General features: G+C 37.0%; 1 protein-coding gene across 1 annotated transcript in view; it reads right to left on the bottom strand.

Moving 5' to 3' along the window:
- Positions 1-15,280, bottom strand: part of C2H8orf34 (chromosome 2 C8orf34 homolog) — a 174,369-nt gene that overhangs the window by 119,663 nt on the left and 39,426 nt on the right. The window contains exon 4 of the mRNA XM_075495726.1: positions 11,336-11,464. Within this exon, the coding sequence (XP_075351841.1) occupies positions 11,336-11,464 (129 nt within the window). The remainder of the gene's footprint in view (positions 1-11,335; positions 11,465-15,280) is intronic.

Genomic DNA, 15,280 nt, shown 5'->3' with positions numbered 1-15,280 from the left:
GTTACAGTAATCTTGGCATGGTGATTCTTCTGGAGGTGGGATTTACCATACTGTCAGTCATACAGATCTTTATGTTATGGCTTCATAGCTCCATTAACATTAGCAAAACTCCATTAGTTACTGATAATACAACTCCATTAGCAAAGACTGGGATAAATTAACCCATAAGAAGGTGGGTGTAAAAAAGCTTGTAATTTTCTTCCAAGTCACCACCACACACTTAGTGTGTGCCCACTCTTACCAATTTTCTGTTGCAGCTTCCAAACTGACAAAATATCATGGCTGAAGTTGAGACGAGGGAGGACTTGCACCCTGTGTCCAGTAGACAGAAAATCACAACAGTGAGGTGATTTTTTGGGTGCAGATCCCAGGTGAAATAATATGGACTTGAGTTTTCACAAAGTAATTCCTCAAAAAATTAAACCCATTGCGTATATTACCATAACATTAAAAAAACCCAAAACAACAAAAAACCAAAAACAAAACAAAACACCTTAAGCCAGAATCCTGACAATGCAACTAGAGATAGTCAAAATTATCATACAAAAGTATTTAGGATTTCTGTTATTCTCTTAACCCTTAGCCCACTCCTAACTTTTTGGTAGTCAAATAGGTTACTGTCAATTACTTTATTTTCAAGTAATACATGGACAATTTAAAAAACTTGAATTTCTACAAAGTAACTGTAACAATGGTTGCTACCTCCAGTTCACATAATTGCTAATATCCAAAGATCAGCGTTTTTCAAAAAGAAAACCCTCTTTCCACTTATTTTGTATATTTGACAACAAATAATTGGTTGTGCTCCCTGTACCTTGTATAGTTATTTTCATTTTTTTCTCTGTGGCTTTCATACAATGTAAAAGAAGAAAAAATAAATTTTAATTTTTATATATTCTAAATAGGAAAATGTCATTGGAAAAAATCACAGAGTACTAGACAAAGGGGCAGCCCGTTCCAAGAAACTACTTTATATGTTTCAGGTTTAGGCAAAACATCCATAAGTGTAGCCAAAATGTCCATACACTAAAAACCTTTTCCCTAACAATTCAGTCACTTCCTCAATCTGTAGCCTTTTTTCATCACAACTTAATCCTAATCACCAAAAAGCTCTAATACCAGAAAAACTGACACACCTACTTTGTTCAAGCTTGAATCCAATGGCTTTGTTAGAATATAAGTTATTAGGAACAACTGTTTCTGACTTCCCTCAGCTTAAAGTATTTAAAGCCTGACTCTGCATGATGGGGAACGTAGAGAACAGAAGTTTTAGGGCTGCTTCATCATTGCTCTGCCTCAAGTCACTGAGCAGCGGATAAGAAGAGGACTGTTGAAAAAGTTCTCCTCCCTTCGTTGGGGAAGGTCTTCTGATGTCAAAGGCAAATCCTTCAGAAATAAAGGAGTATGGCTTCACCCTTTCTCTCACAGCAGCTGTTTCTCACAGACAACATTTGCTATAGTTTTATATCATACTATGATTTACAATTATACAATAGTCCTACCATTGTTACTTTTTGCAATGAGAGCGCAGTGTTCTGACTAACGGAGTGAGAGGTTTGCTTGCCACCGTCAGCTAAGGTTCACAGACAAGGTTTACAGTGGGAATTAGTTAGGCACCTAACTGCCAATTTTATGTCTTTAAAAATCCTCCCTTTTACAAGTAATTAAGGGTGCTGAATTTTGATCAGGCATCACAAGTACCCAGCCCACTCAGCTGTCTGGTGAATTACACAGACGGATTCAGGGCACTTGTTTCTAGTTTTGAGTGTAATGACCCTCTGTGCTGTAAGGGTGCTGGAACAATGAAGTAATTGGTCTGAGCATTTTTCACAGTCCTTCAGAAATGCGCCACAGCCACAACTACTGCCATCTCTGATCAGCAGCAAATCTGGAGTGGGGCTGTTCATGCTAGCACAGCCTCTCTCAACTGGAACACTTTCATCCTGTCAATAGCTTGGTTTTTGAAGAGAACTGGAATAACAAGGTACTCTCTGATTGCAAGAAAGCCCTCACACACTAGGATTAAATGAAACATGACTACGAGATAATGTAATAACAATGCAACTTATTAATACTTATTATACTTTAATCACTATTATCATGCCTACATTAAGCAGATTGCCCAAAAGCACATCTCACTGTATTAGCCATGTACCTTATGGCTTTTTTATACCTAAAATATTAAACCAGTTGTTTGTCATGTCTTTTTTTAAAATTAGCATGGATTATTAAATTGCCCATACATATATAAAACCATTCTTTACACAGTTATCTTAGATTTCTGTTCCCAATCTTCTATCCCTTTGGCAATCTGCAGCAGCACAATGGTAAGAATGGAGAAATAAAGATGATGATCATTACAGCATTATAGCATCTTCTTTGATGAAAAAGCCACCTCCCAAAATGTATCTGCACCATGTTTTAACGACATAAAATCCCTTTTGAGTCTAGAATGAGTATCTTCCACAGTAAAGAAAAGACTTTCTGCTTAGGACATACTGCTTAATTTCTAGCTTACAAGGAAATGAACTTTCTTTCAAAAGAAAAATGAACATTGTTGTGCTTGTTTTGGTTGGGAGAGAGTTAATTTTCTTCATAGTAGTTTGTATGGCACTGTGTTTTAGATTTAGACCGAAAATAGTGTTGGTAATACAGGGATGTTTTTGTTATCGCTGAGCAGTGCTCACACAGAGTCAAGGCCTTTTCTGCTCCTCACCCCACCCCACCAGAGAGTAGGCTGGGGGTGCATAAGAAGCTGGGAGGGGACACGGCTGGGACAGCTGACCCCAACTGACCAAAGGGCTATTCCATACCATATGCCATCATGCTCAGCATATAAAGCTGGGGGAAGAAGAAGGAAGCGGGGGATGTTCGGAATGATGGTGTTGGTCTTCCCAAGGAACTGTTACACATGATGGAGCCCTGCTTTCCTGGAGATGGCTGAACACCTGCCTGCCCATGGGAAGGAGTGAATTAATTCCTTGTTTTGCTTTGCTTGCGTGCACGGCTTTTGCTTTTACCTGTTAAACTGTTTTTATCTCAACCCACAAGTTTTCTCACTTTTACTCTTCCGATTCTCTCCCCCATCCCACTGCGGGGGGAGTGAGCAAGTCCCTCTGTAGTGCTTAGTAGCCGGCTAGGGTTAAACCACGGCAATTGTTAATAACAATTCCATGACTCTTAAAAATGCCTAGCTCTTTCATATGCAGTTCTTAGCAGAAGAGTTTTATTTGTTGCTGCTCTCCTGCAACAAATACAATTAATCCAGTACCTAATGCCTCTCTGCTCGGTTGTATTATTCCTCTTTGAACAGTGATTTTTAGACTTCGATGCTCTCAATTCAACAGCATAAAATTAATTTTCAAAACAGCAGGCACCATATGAGTTCAGGTCTTTTTGAAATGGCAAGTCATAAAATCCCTGCCTGCTGCATTATTCCCGATGAGCTTTACAGTAGCTTAAAAACCTGCAATATCTTCATATGCTATACACATCTGAAATTATAGAACAGGTGTTCTGATAAGAATGAAACTTCAGAGAAATCTACCATTTTTGCTTTTATTTGTGGTCCTTAAATAATTATAGGAAGAAATAACACAAAATAAAAATTAGTTGAGAATTTTTTAAGACTTATATTTTTCTAAATGCACAACTTACATCTGACAAGTCTAATGTGTACCTAGTTATAAGAAAATAAAATGCTACTACTTCAATGTATGCCAGACTACCATTATTCAGCTTATAGTTTATGCATTTTCCTAAACATCCAGAAGATGGCCACAGAGCTCCCAATAGCCAGTTTTCCTACTTGCCAAACAAAGCCTTCTGGATTTGACATACAGGTTTTGACATACGAGTTTAGACGTATTAAGACAACCCCAATGCAACTCTGACTAACTTGACAAAATTCATTCCCAGGGTAAGTCTAGGCCAGGGAACTTGAGGATGGCTGGACTGTCAACCTCATAGTGCATCACAGGCTCTGTAACAAACTCCAGGACAGAAACAGCATTATTATTCTACCATTATTAATACTGCAGCTTTAAGCATGAACACAGGAATACCATATCATGTATCAACTGCCCAGCAGTTAACTGTCGCAATGCAGTCTCCCATCCATTGTAAATCTGGGGAAGCATATGTTCCCTCACTGGTGGGACAGGCCATCTCAGATGTACTTGCATTTCCCGTGGCAAAACCCCGTGCCATACTGCAGCTGGCAGCATAGTAAATTCTAGCCCCTGTGCCTGTTTGCACCATGTATTAAACACAAGGTAAATTGAAATCATTTATTTCACACCATCCTTGGATTATAAAGGACATAAAATGGTTGCTCTGGTTGCACCAAACAAAGCATTTCCCCCAGAAAATGCGTATACAAGAACCAAACCAGCTCAGTCATTTCTGTATAAGAACTTTATAATAGATTTGTCATTGACTGTCACAATAGACATTCTTATATTACTCCCTTTACTTACATAGAGTCATTTTACAGCTTTCAAAATTAGACATATTTCCTCCAGTAGTAACTCAGAGATTTTCTGTGAAGGCATATTGAATTGAAACCTCAGAGTTCTTGCCAATGACGGGCATATGTCCTCATATTATTAAACAACAATGTATCAAGTTTCTGTAGTGCTATCCATCTTGAATTAGGATAACATTCCTCCCAACATCTAGCCATATAAGAACAAGGGAAACAGTGTCATCTACAAAGTCCCACACATTAACATATCAGCACACTAGACATCCGTATAGTCACTATCTAGGAAACACTGATTTAATCTCTCTTCCCTGTGCTGGCTTTAAAAAAATAAAAATAATTAATCCCCAGCAAAAGAAGCTGTGCTTTAGACTTGCAGCATTTCTATATCCAAATTTCTGAGTAGCGCCAATGGAGAATGCAGGTTTCAGGATTAGATTTGGTGAGTAATAAATTAGGCAAACAGAGAGAAACAAAATGCAAAGTACCCACGAAATATTATGCCCCAGAAACTCTCCTTAGGCCAAGGTCATCTCAGAAGAGAATAATCAACGCTGCAGAATCTTTCAGAATTCTTGATTTTAGGGAAAGGTGTACAATGCAGTTGCTTGGTAGCCCACAATGGCCAGTAGCAAAGGACAGAGTCATAGCTCACCCTTCTACTACCCCTGAATGCCAAACCCCTTCTTCTAAGAACTAGGAAGTACCATGTCCGAGATGACAGTCACACAAACCCCAGTTCTACAACAGCATTAGGGAAACTTTTAGCAAGCCAGATACTTTTCCACAAAAGGACACTGTAAGTCAAAAAGAGACTCTAGTCCTGGAACTTAGAGTAGGCTAGATCAGAATGGCAAATACCTCCACAAAGGTAATTAAAAATTTAACATCTGTAGGAAAAAGATACTTATAACTGAAGTACCAGTGATCTCCCGGCCATATAAGCCCCACTTTATAATTGAATAGCAATAATTATGTTCACATTCTTCCCGTTTCAATCTCAGAAAATATCATTATTTTGTATTATTACTCATACATCACACTAAAAGCAAATGGATTTTATGAGCAAAGGCAGTATCGGATAACAGCTGCAGTACTGAGATAAAATTATCTTCCTTAAAGGTTTGATTGAGCTTATCTAAAAATGTCGATCTCAAAATAAATCACAAACATTGATCTCACACAAGAATAACACGATTTTAAAGTTCAGCCTGAACAGAAGAAAGGAAAAATCCTCTACAGAATACTGATGACTAGTTTTGTGGTTCAATTAGCAGAACACTTTTAGGGCTAGATGTTCAACTGATCATGGATAAGTCATTTTTACAGACTAAAGTCCATTTCAGATCAACAACTGTTTATGACTGGATAAAAATAAAGTATTATGTCTTAAAACAATGCCCCTCATGAGGTGATTGATAAAAGTCTAGTTACATGTCATGCAGGTGTGCATTTGGAGTTATATCATCATCATCAGAAATGCCTGGTTTCAGTAGGAAAATTCAGAGGTCTCTGATAAACGTTAGTGGCATTCCATTCAAGTACCTCTTCCATAACTGGAATGTAAATCATTAATAGTTTCCTATAGTGTAGAAGCTTATAAATGAAACCCCATTCTAATGCATTTCAGAGACTGCTAAATGCATTGAAGTAGTTCATGATGTATATATTAAACTTCTCACATCCCACATACTCGCAGGTTCATCCACAAAACCGAGGACATAACTTTAGCGGTTTGTTAACGTATTCTGACCTTTTTTTGAACTAGTTCTACCCTTATTGTTATGAGAGTTTTACTCTTGTTCCTTATCTTCGTCCCCGTAAAAGATAAACAGAACATAGGCTTTTACATTTCACTATTTTATCTTTTTCTTAAAGGGGTAAGATCATGCTTGTCCTTCTTAAGATATGCATAAAAAACATCAACCAATTCTAACATTATGAGAAATAACTGTCTGAGATACTCTGGAGGGACTCAGAGACCTTTCATTCCTGGAGATATTCAAGAGCCATGGACATGGTCCTGGACAACTGGCTCTAGGTGGCCCTTCTTGAGCAGGAGGGTTGGACCAGATGACCTCCAGAGGTCCCTTCCAACCTCAGCCATTCTGTGATTCTATGATTCTTTATGGTTTCCAGCAATATTTCCTACTAGATTGCAGATGGCTTTCTTATTTACTGATTATTAACTTATTGATTATTCTCCTTCCAAATTAAGAAACAAAAGAGTACTTTTTTTCCTATTGGTTATAGCTAGATACCATTATTTCTAGGATTCCCTCCAACTAACTGACTTAGATTGGTTAATGTTAACTTACTACCATTTTCTGACCTTAGAATATCTATTGAATTCAAAGCATGGTAATTTTTTTTCTTCCCCTCTGATTTGTAGTATACACCTGGCCTTAACAAGGATTCAAACATTACTAACAAAATGTTGGTTATCTCTGTTGAAAGGCTATGTGTAATTATGAAAAAGTACTGATCTCACAGTAGAGCACATTAATTGTCATCAAATGATGTTACCATGTGTAAATTGAAACATCCAATACACACACATTTTCAATATGCACTCTAATCCTTAACTGTTCATATCAAAGCAGTAACATTGTTCACAAAGCAGGCAGACTTCACATCTACTTTGCAGCAAGCTCTTGCTGATTTAGTCCTCATTTTTCCTCATTCAAAACACTCATAATTCACTGTTTTCCATCTCTTGTTATGTACTTTTCCATCCTCAAAAGATGGGGGGTGAAGACAGATATATTCATGAGCAAGATTCCTAGCTATACAGGAGATTTTAACTCTCTTTAAAAGGCAAACAGGCAGAAGGGGAAATACAAAAGCATGCATTTGAAACAGCATGGAACTTTTCTTACTTAGGATCAGCTGAGGAAGAAGATGACGGCAATATAGATGAGAGACCTTGCAACCAAAGAAAACGAAACATGCACAAGGGAAATGCAGTATATTCCCATATGTTGCTTCATAAATCAAAATCTCCCCTAAATAGCTGACTTCATAGTTCAAAATCCACTTCAATGACACGCAGCTGATTGGAAAAGCAAATGAAACCCAGGTTTCCCACATGAGTAGGCCTCTGGAAAATGGTACACTTAAATCACCAAGCTCCAACACACTTAGACCATAATTATGGCAATACTCTTCTCCAGTCTCTCGAAACTCGTAAGATACTTTTAACATTGAGTGTGAAGTCTCTTTTGGTTTCTCAGATCTACTGCTGCACAGAATTACTCATGTATTGTCTTGATGGGGCTTGGGAGGAGGGCTCCGCATATAAGGAAGTTCAGTTTTAATCACTAGGAGGACTGAACATAGGAGAGACCAGACATGCAAGTGCCTGAGCCTCACCTTCCAAAGCTTTCAGGCAGTTTTAATTTTGTGTGAAGTGTACAGGTTTGTCTCAAAGCAGATATCTAGACTGCATAGTGAATGAAGCAATAGAAACTATAGAGTTTAATTCACAGGCTGCGTCACCTGTATAGCAGGCAGTGAAGTCCTGGAAACTCACAACAAGATCCAAAGCTTATCTTTAAAAATGGAAATGAATTCCAGGATTTGATGGAAAATTCATTATACTTCAAACATCTGGGTTTATGTGGCACTCTTCCCTGTTAAAATACTGAAGAATGAAATGAGAGGGTGCTGTAAAAAGCCATTGATAGTGCGTCGTGATCATTTGAGTACTCATCTATTTGTTGAGCCTGTCCCATACTGCTTTGAAACAAGCTTAGTATCAAATGTAGAGTTAGACTCATAGACTTTACAGATGTGCTTGTAGAATCAAAAGCACTGACTAGCCTCCCAAAACAAGCATTAATACTGGAGAAGGTAGCTACGGGACCTTGTCATGGCTTTTGTAAAATTCACCACATGGGATGCTTGTTTGGGTACAGCACAGAATGAGTTTCACATCTCTCATACTTTTAAAGTTCTAGACGTGTCTATTCATTGAAACCCTCCAAGATATTTTCTATGTGCAATCTGTATTCTACCTTTGGAGAACAATAAAACTACATTTATTTTCAAAACCATACCTTTTCTGTTTTTCCAAACTTTTCACATTTTTCATTTTGAATTTTTATATCACCCTAACATGTAAGAAATCACAGCACAGAACAGATTTATTTCCTGAAATGATCTGAAAATCAGGAGTACAAAAATTGGAAATAAGGACATACAGCTTAGGATTAATCTGTTGCAAGTGTTTAAATGATACAACCAAAAAGGCTAAAGTGCAAAATGAGTAACAACTACCAAAGAACAAAAAAAGCCACAAGAAAAGATACTATAAATACACTAGGAAAGGAGGACAAAGTAAAATACAGGACTATTACATTGAAGAGAAGGAAAGCAAATAACAGATGATACAAAGAAATCCCAGTGTTCGATACTTTCACTGCTTCAGTCTTTACAAAAAAATTAATTGTGGCCAGATGCTTAATGCTAGTGATTTTAAGAGGAAAAACTGCAAACCAGATGACGGAAAGCTGAAAGATATTCTGATGACTTAGATACATTCAAGTTGGTGGAATCTTGTGAAGTTCACTCTAGAGCACTTACCTAACTAGCTGAAGAAACTTCTAATCCATTAGCAACTGTCTTTCAGGAATGGAGAGAACAGAAAAGGGCAAATAGTGTAACTTTCTTCGGAAAAGAAAAAGGGAAGATGTGGGGAACTACTAACCAGCAAGCCTAAATTTGACAGCAGCAAGAATATCTGACAAATTTGTTAAATAAACAATTTATCAACATCTAATGGATAGGAAAGGTAATAAGAACCACTCAACATGAATTTATCAAGAATGAACCACATCAAATCAGTCTAACTGCTTTCTCAACTGGGAAACTTGCCTAGTGGGTAAGAGGAGGAAGTGGATGTAAAATACTTCAGTTATAATAAGACTTTGTTTACTGTCCTAGATGATACTCCAGTAAACAAATTAGAGAATTACATTCCAGGTGAAATCACTGCAAGGTAGATAAACATCTGGTGGGAAAAAACGCACTTACTGAGTAGCTTTCAAGGGCTGGTTGTCAGATCTGAAATGGAATCATGAAGAGGTCTGACAATATTTCCGTTAATGATCTGGATGAAGAAATAGAGAGCACATTCATGAAAGTGAACTTACTATCAGGCTGCAAGTGATTTAAAGCACTCTGGGGGATAGGATTAAAAATTTTGTATTATCTTCATAAATCACCAGAAAACATCAAGTACTAGCAAGAAATAGTGAAGAATGTTTAATTTGTGAAATAACTCTATGAAAACCTGACTCCAACAACACTGACCAGGTACATTCACCTCCAGTCCAAGTGTAGGACCCAGAAAAGCTGCAGTGTTTTGCACTCCAGTTAGAAAACTCTGTGGCAATGTGAGGTACAGAATGCTGCAAACTCTATTTTAGGTATAAAGAAGTCAGAGCTCAGTGGAACCTACACAATATTCACAAGGAAAGACAAAGATGTAGGATTGAAGTGCAGATTTAAGTCCTTTATTATTGAACTCTCGCATCTGATTGGTTTGTATCTCCAGACAGTGAATAAATAACCCTCTCTGAAATTGAAAAAAATTGCTTCTGTATCTGTGTTAAGCTTGGTTACAAGTCTCTAAAGGAGGAAGGCTTGAAAATGACACTTGCACCCATCACAATAACATGGTCAGGCAATGGTGGGGCTGCAAATCAGAGACCCTCACTGGAGGTGGTTTAGCTCCTTAGAGGCAGATAGACCAATTTACTAGAAATGTATTTGAAGAGAGCACTGTAACTATACTACTATAATTAATATGACTGTGAAAATTGCTCAGAATATAATTGTTGTCATCAACTTAAAACATTTGGGAGAGAGGGAATTTGGGAAAACTAGTTTTGGGTATTTGACACAATTTGGGAAAATGCTGAATCTTAAAATTCTCCAGAAAACAGATCTTCCATTCTTCATTCAGCTCTGTTTCTGACTTCACTATCTGCAGTTTCTCCAGTGAATCAAGAAGTGCCATGGATAAAATTTAATGAGAGGAGAAAGAAAGTATTTCTCATTCACATGTCTCCCAGACCACGCTATACTTAGTTTTCAGGTACCACGGCAGAGAGTACTTCTCATACTTTGATCACTGTTCGTAGCATTTGCTCCCACCAATGTACATCAGAATTCTCTTCTACAGGGAAGAAAAAAAAAAAAACCAAAACCAAAAAGCTATTCTTCATCATATCCAGTAATTCTCAGAGCTACTCCTTACATGAGTACGCTGTTTTTAAACACTGCTCCTGTTTGACTATGTCTTTTAAGGGATAATACTTGGGTTCTCTTATGAAATAATTGGCTAACATGTTTTGAGTACTTATTTGAGATGCTGTAAAAGATTTATTTGAGTTGCTTTTGAAAACTGGAAGGAATTAATTGGGGTCAAGGATACAAAATACTTAATTGTTTTCCAGTGACAGGTCTGATCTCCATCAATGAGGTTAAGGTTTCACACAAGTTAATCCAACTTAACTGCTACCACCCAAAGGAGCAGTCTCACTGCATGTTCCCACCATTTTCCTTAAACCAGCCTCTTGTGTTGATCTCTTTATGAGCTAATTCAGCTCACTAAACTGGCAGCAAACTAATGTAACAAAAAAGGAGGTGCAGGGGAAGTAGTTTCAGTCAGCAGGAGAGCTGCTAAATTATCTCAGACATTCTGTAAACCTCAACAACAGGAATGTAACTGCTGATGTCAATGAACTTGGGTCTTCACTGAATAGAAGACCACCTTCTTGATACATACTTCCGAATTACAGTTCAGGCTGCACGGTTACATTAAAAAACTAAAATCAATCAACTTACTGCGAGACAGATTCTCAAGGGCCTTTCCAAGTTTTTTGCTCTCTTGAAGAATATGATTTAGTTCATCAAAATCATGGTTCTCCGGTTTTGTCCTCCAATCCCATTTAGGATGCTCTATTGACCTTGGCACTAAATATACACAGATATATAGATGAAGTTTAGATTTGGTAGTTGACTCCTACAGTAGAAAAAAGCTGCACAATGAGTTTACAAGCTCAAGTACCTTGAGTGGAAATTACTTAACTATCCTCCTATTTTAACACCTGGAAATATTTTCTTTGGTCAATGTGACGTAAAAATGAAAACATCTATGAGCAAATGCATACTTGGGATGATTCTTGCGACTGAATTAATTGGTTAACAGGAATAATTAATATTAACAATTAAAAATAATAAAAATAATGCAATAACAGAAAAATGTAATAAAAATATCACATATGAAGGTACTTCATTTACATCAAAATAGAATTGTGTGTCCTAGGGGCCAATAAGGAAAAATGTCAAAATGAAAATGAGTAACTGGTACTTTTGGCTTTGCTAGTCACTTTATCAAAAAGAAAAAAGAAATATTTTAGATAAAGCTTTTAAAACAACATGTATATACCTTTTTGTTTTAAATAATAAAGTGTAGATAATACAGTTCATAAAACCAGTGAAATAATATATGTCCCTATCATTCATGCTATACAGCCTGTAATCTTTATTCCGATAATTAAACAAACTTGATCTTTGGGAAGCACAGTCCTGAGCTTACAGTATCCTACTCATTATCTATTACCAAAACCTTTGATTCAATTTTAAAATAACAGTTTCTCAACTTCTAACTTTACCTACAATGGCACGGAAGAAGAGAAGGAGTTTCTGAGATATGTAGGACCCACAATGAACAGAGCTGCATTGACCAATGTGAACATTTTGAACAATCTGTAGAAATGAAAACAAAAATGATACTGTCTCTGGAACTGCAGTTTAACATGTTCTTTTTGCCAGTGTTCTGAAGTAAGTGATCCGCTGCCTTCATCACCAAATGCAACTGTTGGGTTGTCTCCAAACACAGCATTACCATGATGAGAACTGCACATGCCTTGTGAAGATGATGATGCCTGGTCCACATTCCCAACAGAAAGGACCAGTTGCATTTAGCAATGGTTGCTAACTACTCACTTAAAAATAACTTCAAAAACAAAGCCTATAATGTCCAATATATCCTGGCCAGCTTCGAAAATTTTATTTACTATTTTGACGGCTGCCAACTAATTTATACTTACAAACTTCATTTTCATTTTCATTCAAACTTCATGCTAAGAAGGAATATGCAGACTCCTACAGATCATGCAAAAGAGTGGTATCTTATGCTCATTTGGAATTTCAGAGTGTTTTTATGATGGTATGGAGAAATTATGCTCAGACTTCAAGTTCTAGTAGCTATTACAAAACGTGTTAAATAACCATTGCTATGGAAATTTGCCTTATTACTGACTGCCCTCTGTGTGACTATAGAATCTGCTCCACTTTGGATCAGCTCCACAAGGGAAAGTTGAAGTTAAGTCAATAGCCATCTTTTCCAGGTAAAGAAATGGGACAATGGCATGTTTAAGTCCTTCTGTCACAAAGAACATGATTCCACCTCCCATAGACATAAACCAAGCCATCTTCAAACCAGACATCTATACAGAGTCTGACAACCCAGAGTATATTCTGACCTGTAACACCCACTCTGGAACCTGCTAAGTATTAGGGAAGTTAACACATTACACTGCAATTACAGACACTCTCAAAGACAGAAGACAAAGGAGACATTAGAAAGGACCTACAGAGATAAGAGTAGGAGGAAAGAGACACAGGAAGCCTCAATAAGGAAAAGGCAAGAGAGGGGCAAGTTGGAGTGTCAGAGTCCAGTTCTGCTTTGTGTTCAAAAAAGCCAAGTCATGTATTTCCTTCTGAGGACAATGGAAATAATGAGCTATGGTGGTTCCTAGTGAATAGATACAGGCCTTAAGGTATTAGGCTATGACTAGCCTCTACTCAGACGGACAACATATAATTTTTGTTGATACTTTTAAATGCCAATCATTTAATTTATAATTTCCTGGTTTAGGAACCGCTATGTTCATTAAAAGTTACCTAAATTTTTGTGTGACCAAAAATAGCCTCCATTCATAGACCCTAGCATAATTAACTTAAATTAAATAGCACAACTTCAGTATTTCTCATCCTTTTTCTTATTTACAGAAAACAAAATGTTCCATCCAGTATTTTTTCTAATTTTTTACTAACTATAAATATTTAGTAAATGGAAAATAAATTCTGTAATGAGGTCTCTCTATTTTCACTCACCTTTGTTTTATATTGAGATCACGTGTTCCTTCACTGGCTGCTTTCAGCCATCTCATCGTCTCCCTTCAGTGTACCAACACTATAGCATCACTCACTCTAGCCTACTAGCAGCTTGACAGACTTTTCTCTCCATGTTTATACTGAACTCACCACACCACAGAAATCTCACAGTACCACCAAAGTACAAAAAGGCAATAATTTAATATAGTAAAACCATGTACAAAGATGACCAAACCTTAGAGCTTCCAGGTTGCAGAAAACTTCAACAAGCTGGAATTTGATATCATGCCAATTTGAAACAAACTACATTTTTCAAAATACCAAAGGACAGAATTTTTGAGAAACCATACGATTTTGAAATAAAATTTGTCATGGGACAGAAGCTGACTGAAACAAACGTAAGTTCTACTCAACAGCTGTGGAGTTTCCAGGATCAGCAACTGCCAAGTATATGGACCAACCTGTACCAGGAAAATGAGAGTATCAAGACTCTATCCTTGGAAAGTAGGGAAACTTTCTCAAGCGACAATGGTCTGGTCCCTAGGTTCAGAGAAATGTCCCACAGACACAGGAAGCTTGGACTGCATCTCACTAGATGGATGGTGGGAAACCAGTCAAAAACATGGTGGAAATTTGCTCTGCATGCTGGTGTACTACAGTCTGTGTTTCAGTGAACCATTTTGTACTTCAGTGAAAATGTCATGGAACATTTCTGAGTTTCAATAGAATTTATTTCAACAATGAGTTTGGCTCATTCTATTGAACCAAAACTGAGGGGGAAGTTAAGCAGAACTAGAACTGCTTTTATTTCTATTTTAGAAGTATTTTTACTTCTTTTACTTGTTTTTATTTCTATTTTAGAAGTACTTCTATTCTAGAAGTATTTTTATTACTTCTAGAGAAGACATAGTTGTTCTTATTTACCTACTCTTCCAACTAATGAATGGATACTAGAACTAAAATCTACTTCATTACGTCATGTGGCATGTGTGTCTCCTTTCAAGGTTCATTTTCTGCTTGCTTACAAATGTTTTTAAAATATAAACTTGTATCTTCCCAACTATAGGATCAACAAGCACTGGTCATTTTCAAATGGATGGCTTTCTGTGAAGCATGCAGAACTGTATAAAGACCATATGACTCTTCCTTGAGATCTTTTGAAATACATGTTCTTCTGTATGTATGAAGTCCATCATATAACATTTCCACGCATATGTCACTACACACTTAGTAAAATCCTTTCATAATATTCTGACCTTCTTCTTTCTTTACTATACTCACTCATTCCTCAAAATCATATCAATAATTTTAAATCCCTCATCACATTACTGAATCAATCCCATCTCTGTTATTTGAGAGATTTATATAACACTTTCTCTTGAAATTATTTGCCTACAATTAAGAAGATTTATTACATCTACATCATAGCATTCATATAGAAATATTTAGGTTTTCCATTCATGGAGCTGAGATTTCCCTGTCCAATCTCAGAAGACTGCAAAGACATGCTTTCCAGTATTTCTGATTTTCTGGTGGCACACCACCCCAACAAATGCACATCAGATTCATTCGCAGATGTGTTATGAATTCTGCCACAAATCAGCAGAC

This window comes from Mycteria americana, chromosome 2 (assembly GCF_035582795.1).
Source record: "Mycteria americana isolate JAX WOST 10 ecotype Jacksonville Zoo and Gardens chromosome 2, USCA_MyAme_1.0, whole genome shotgun sequence".
In the NCBI taxonomy this organism is placed as follows: Eukaryota; Metazoa; Chordata; class Aves; order Ciconiiformes; family Ciconiidae; genus Mycteria; species Mycteria americana.
The sequence above is the reverse complement of the archived record's forward strand: the minus strand, read 5'-3'. Positions and strand labels throughout refer to the sequence as shown.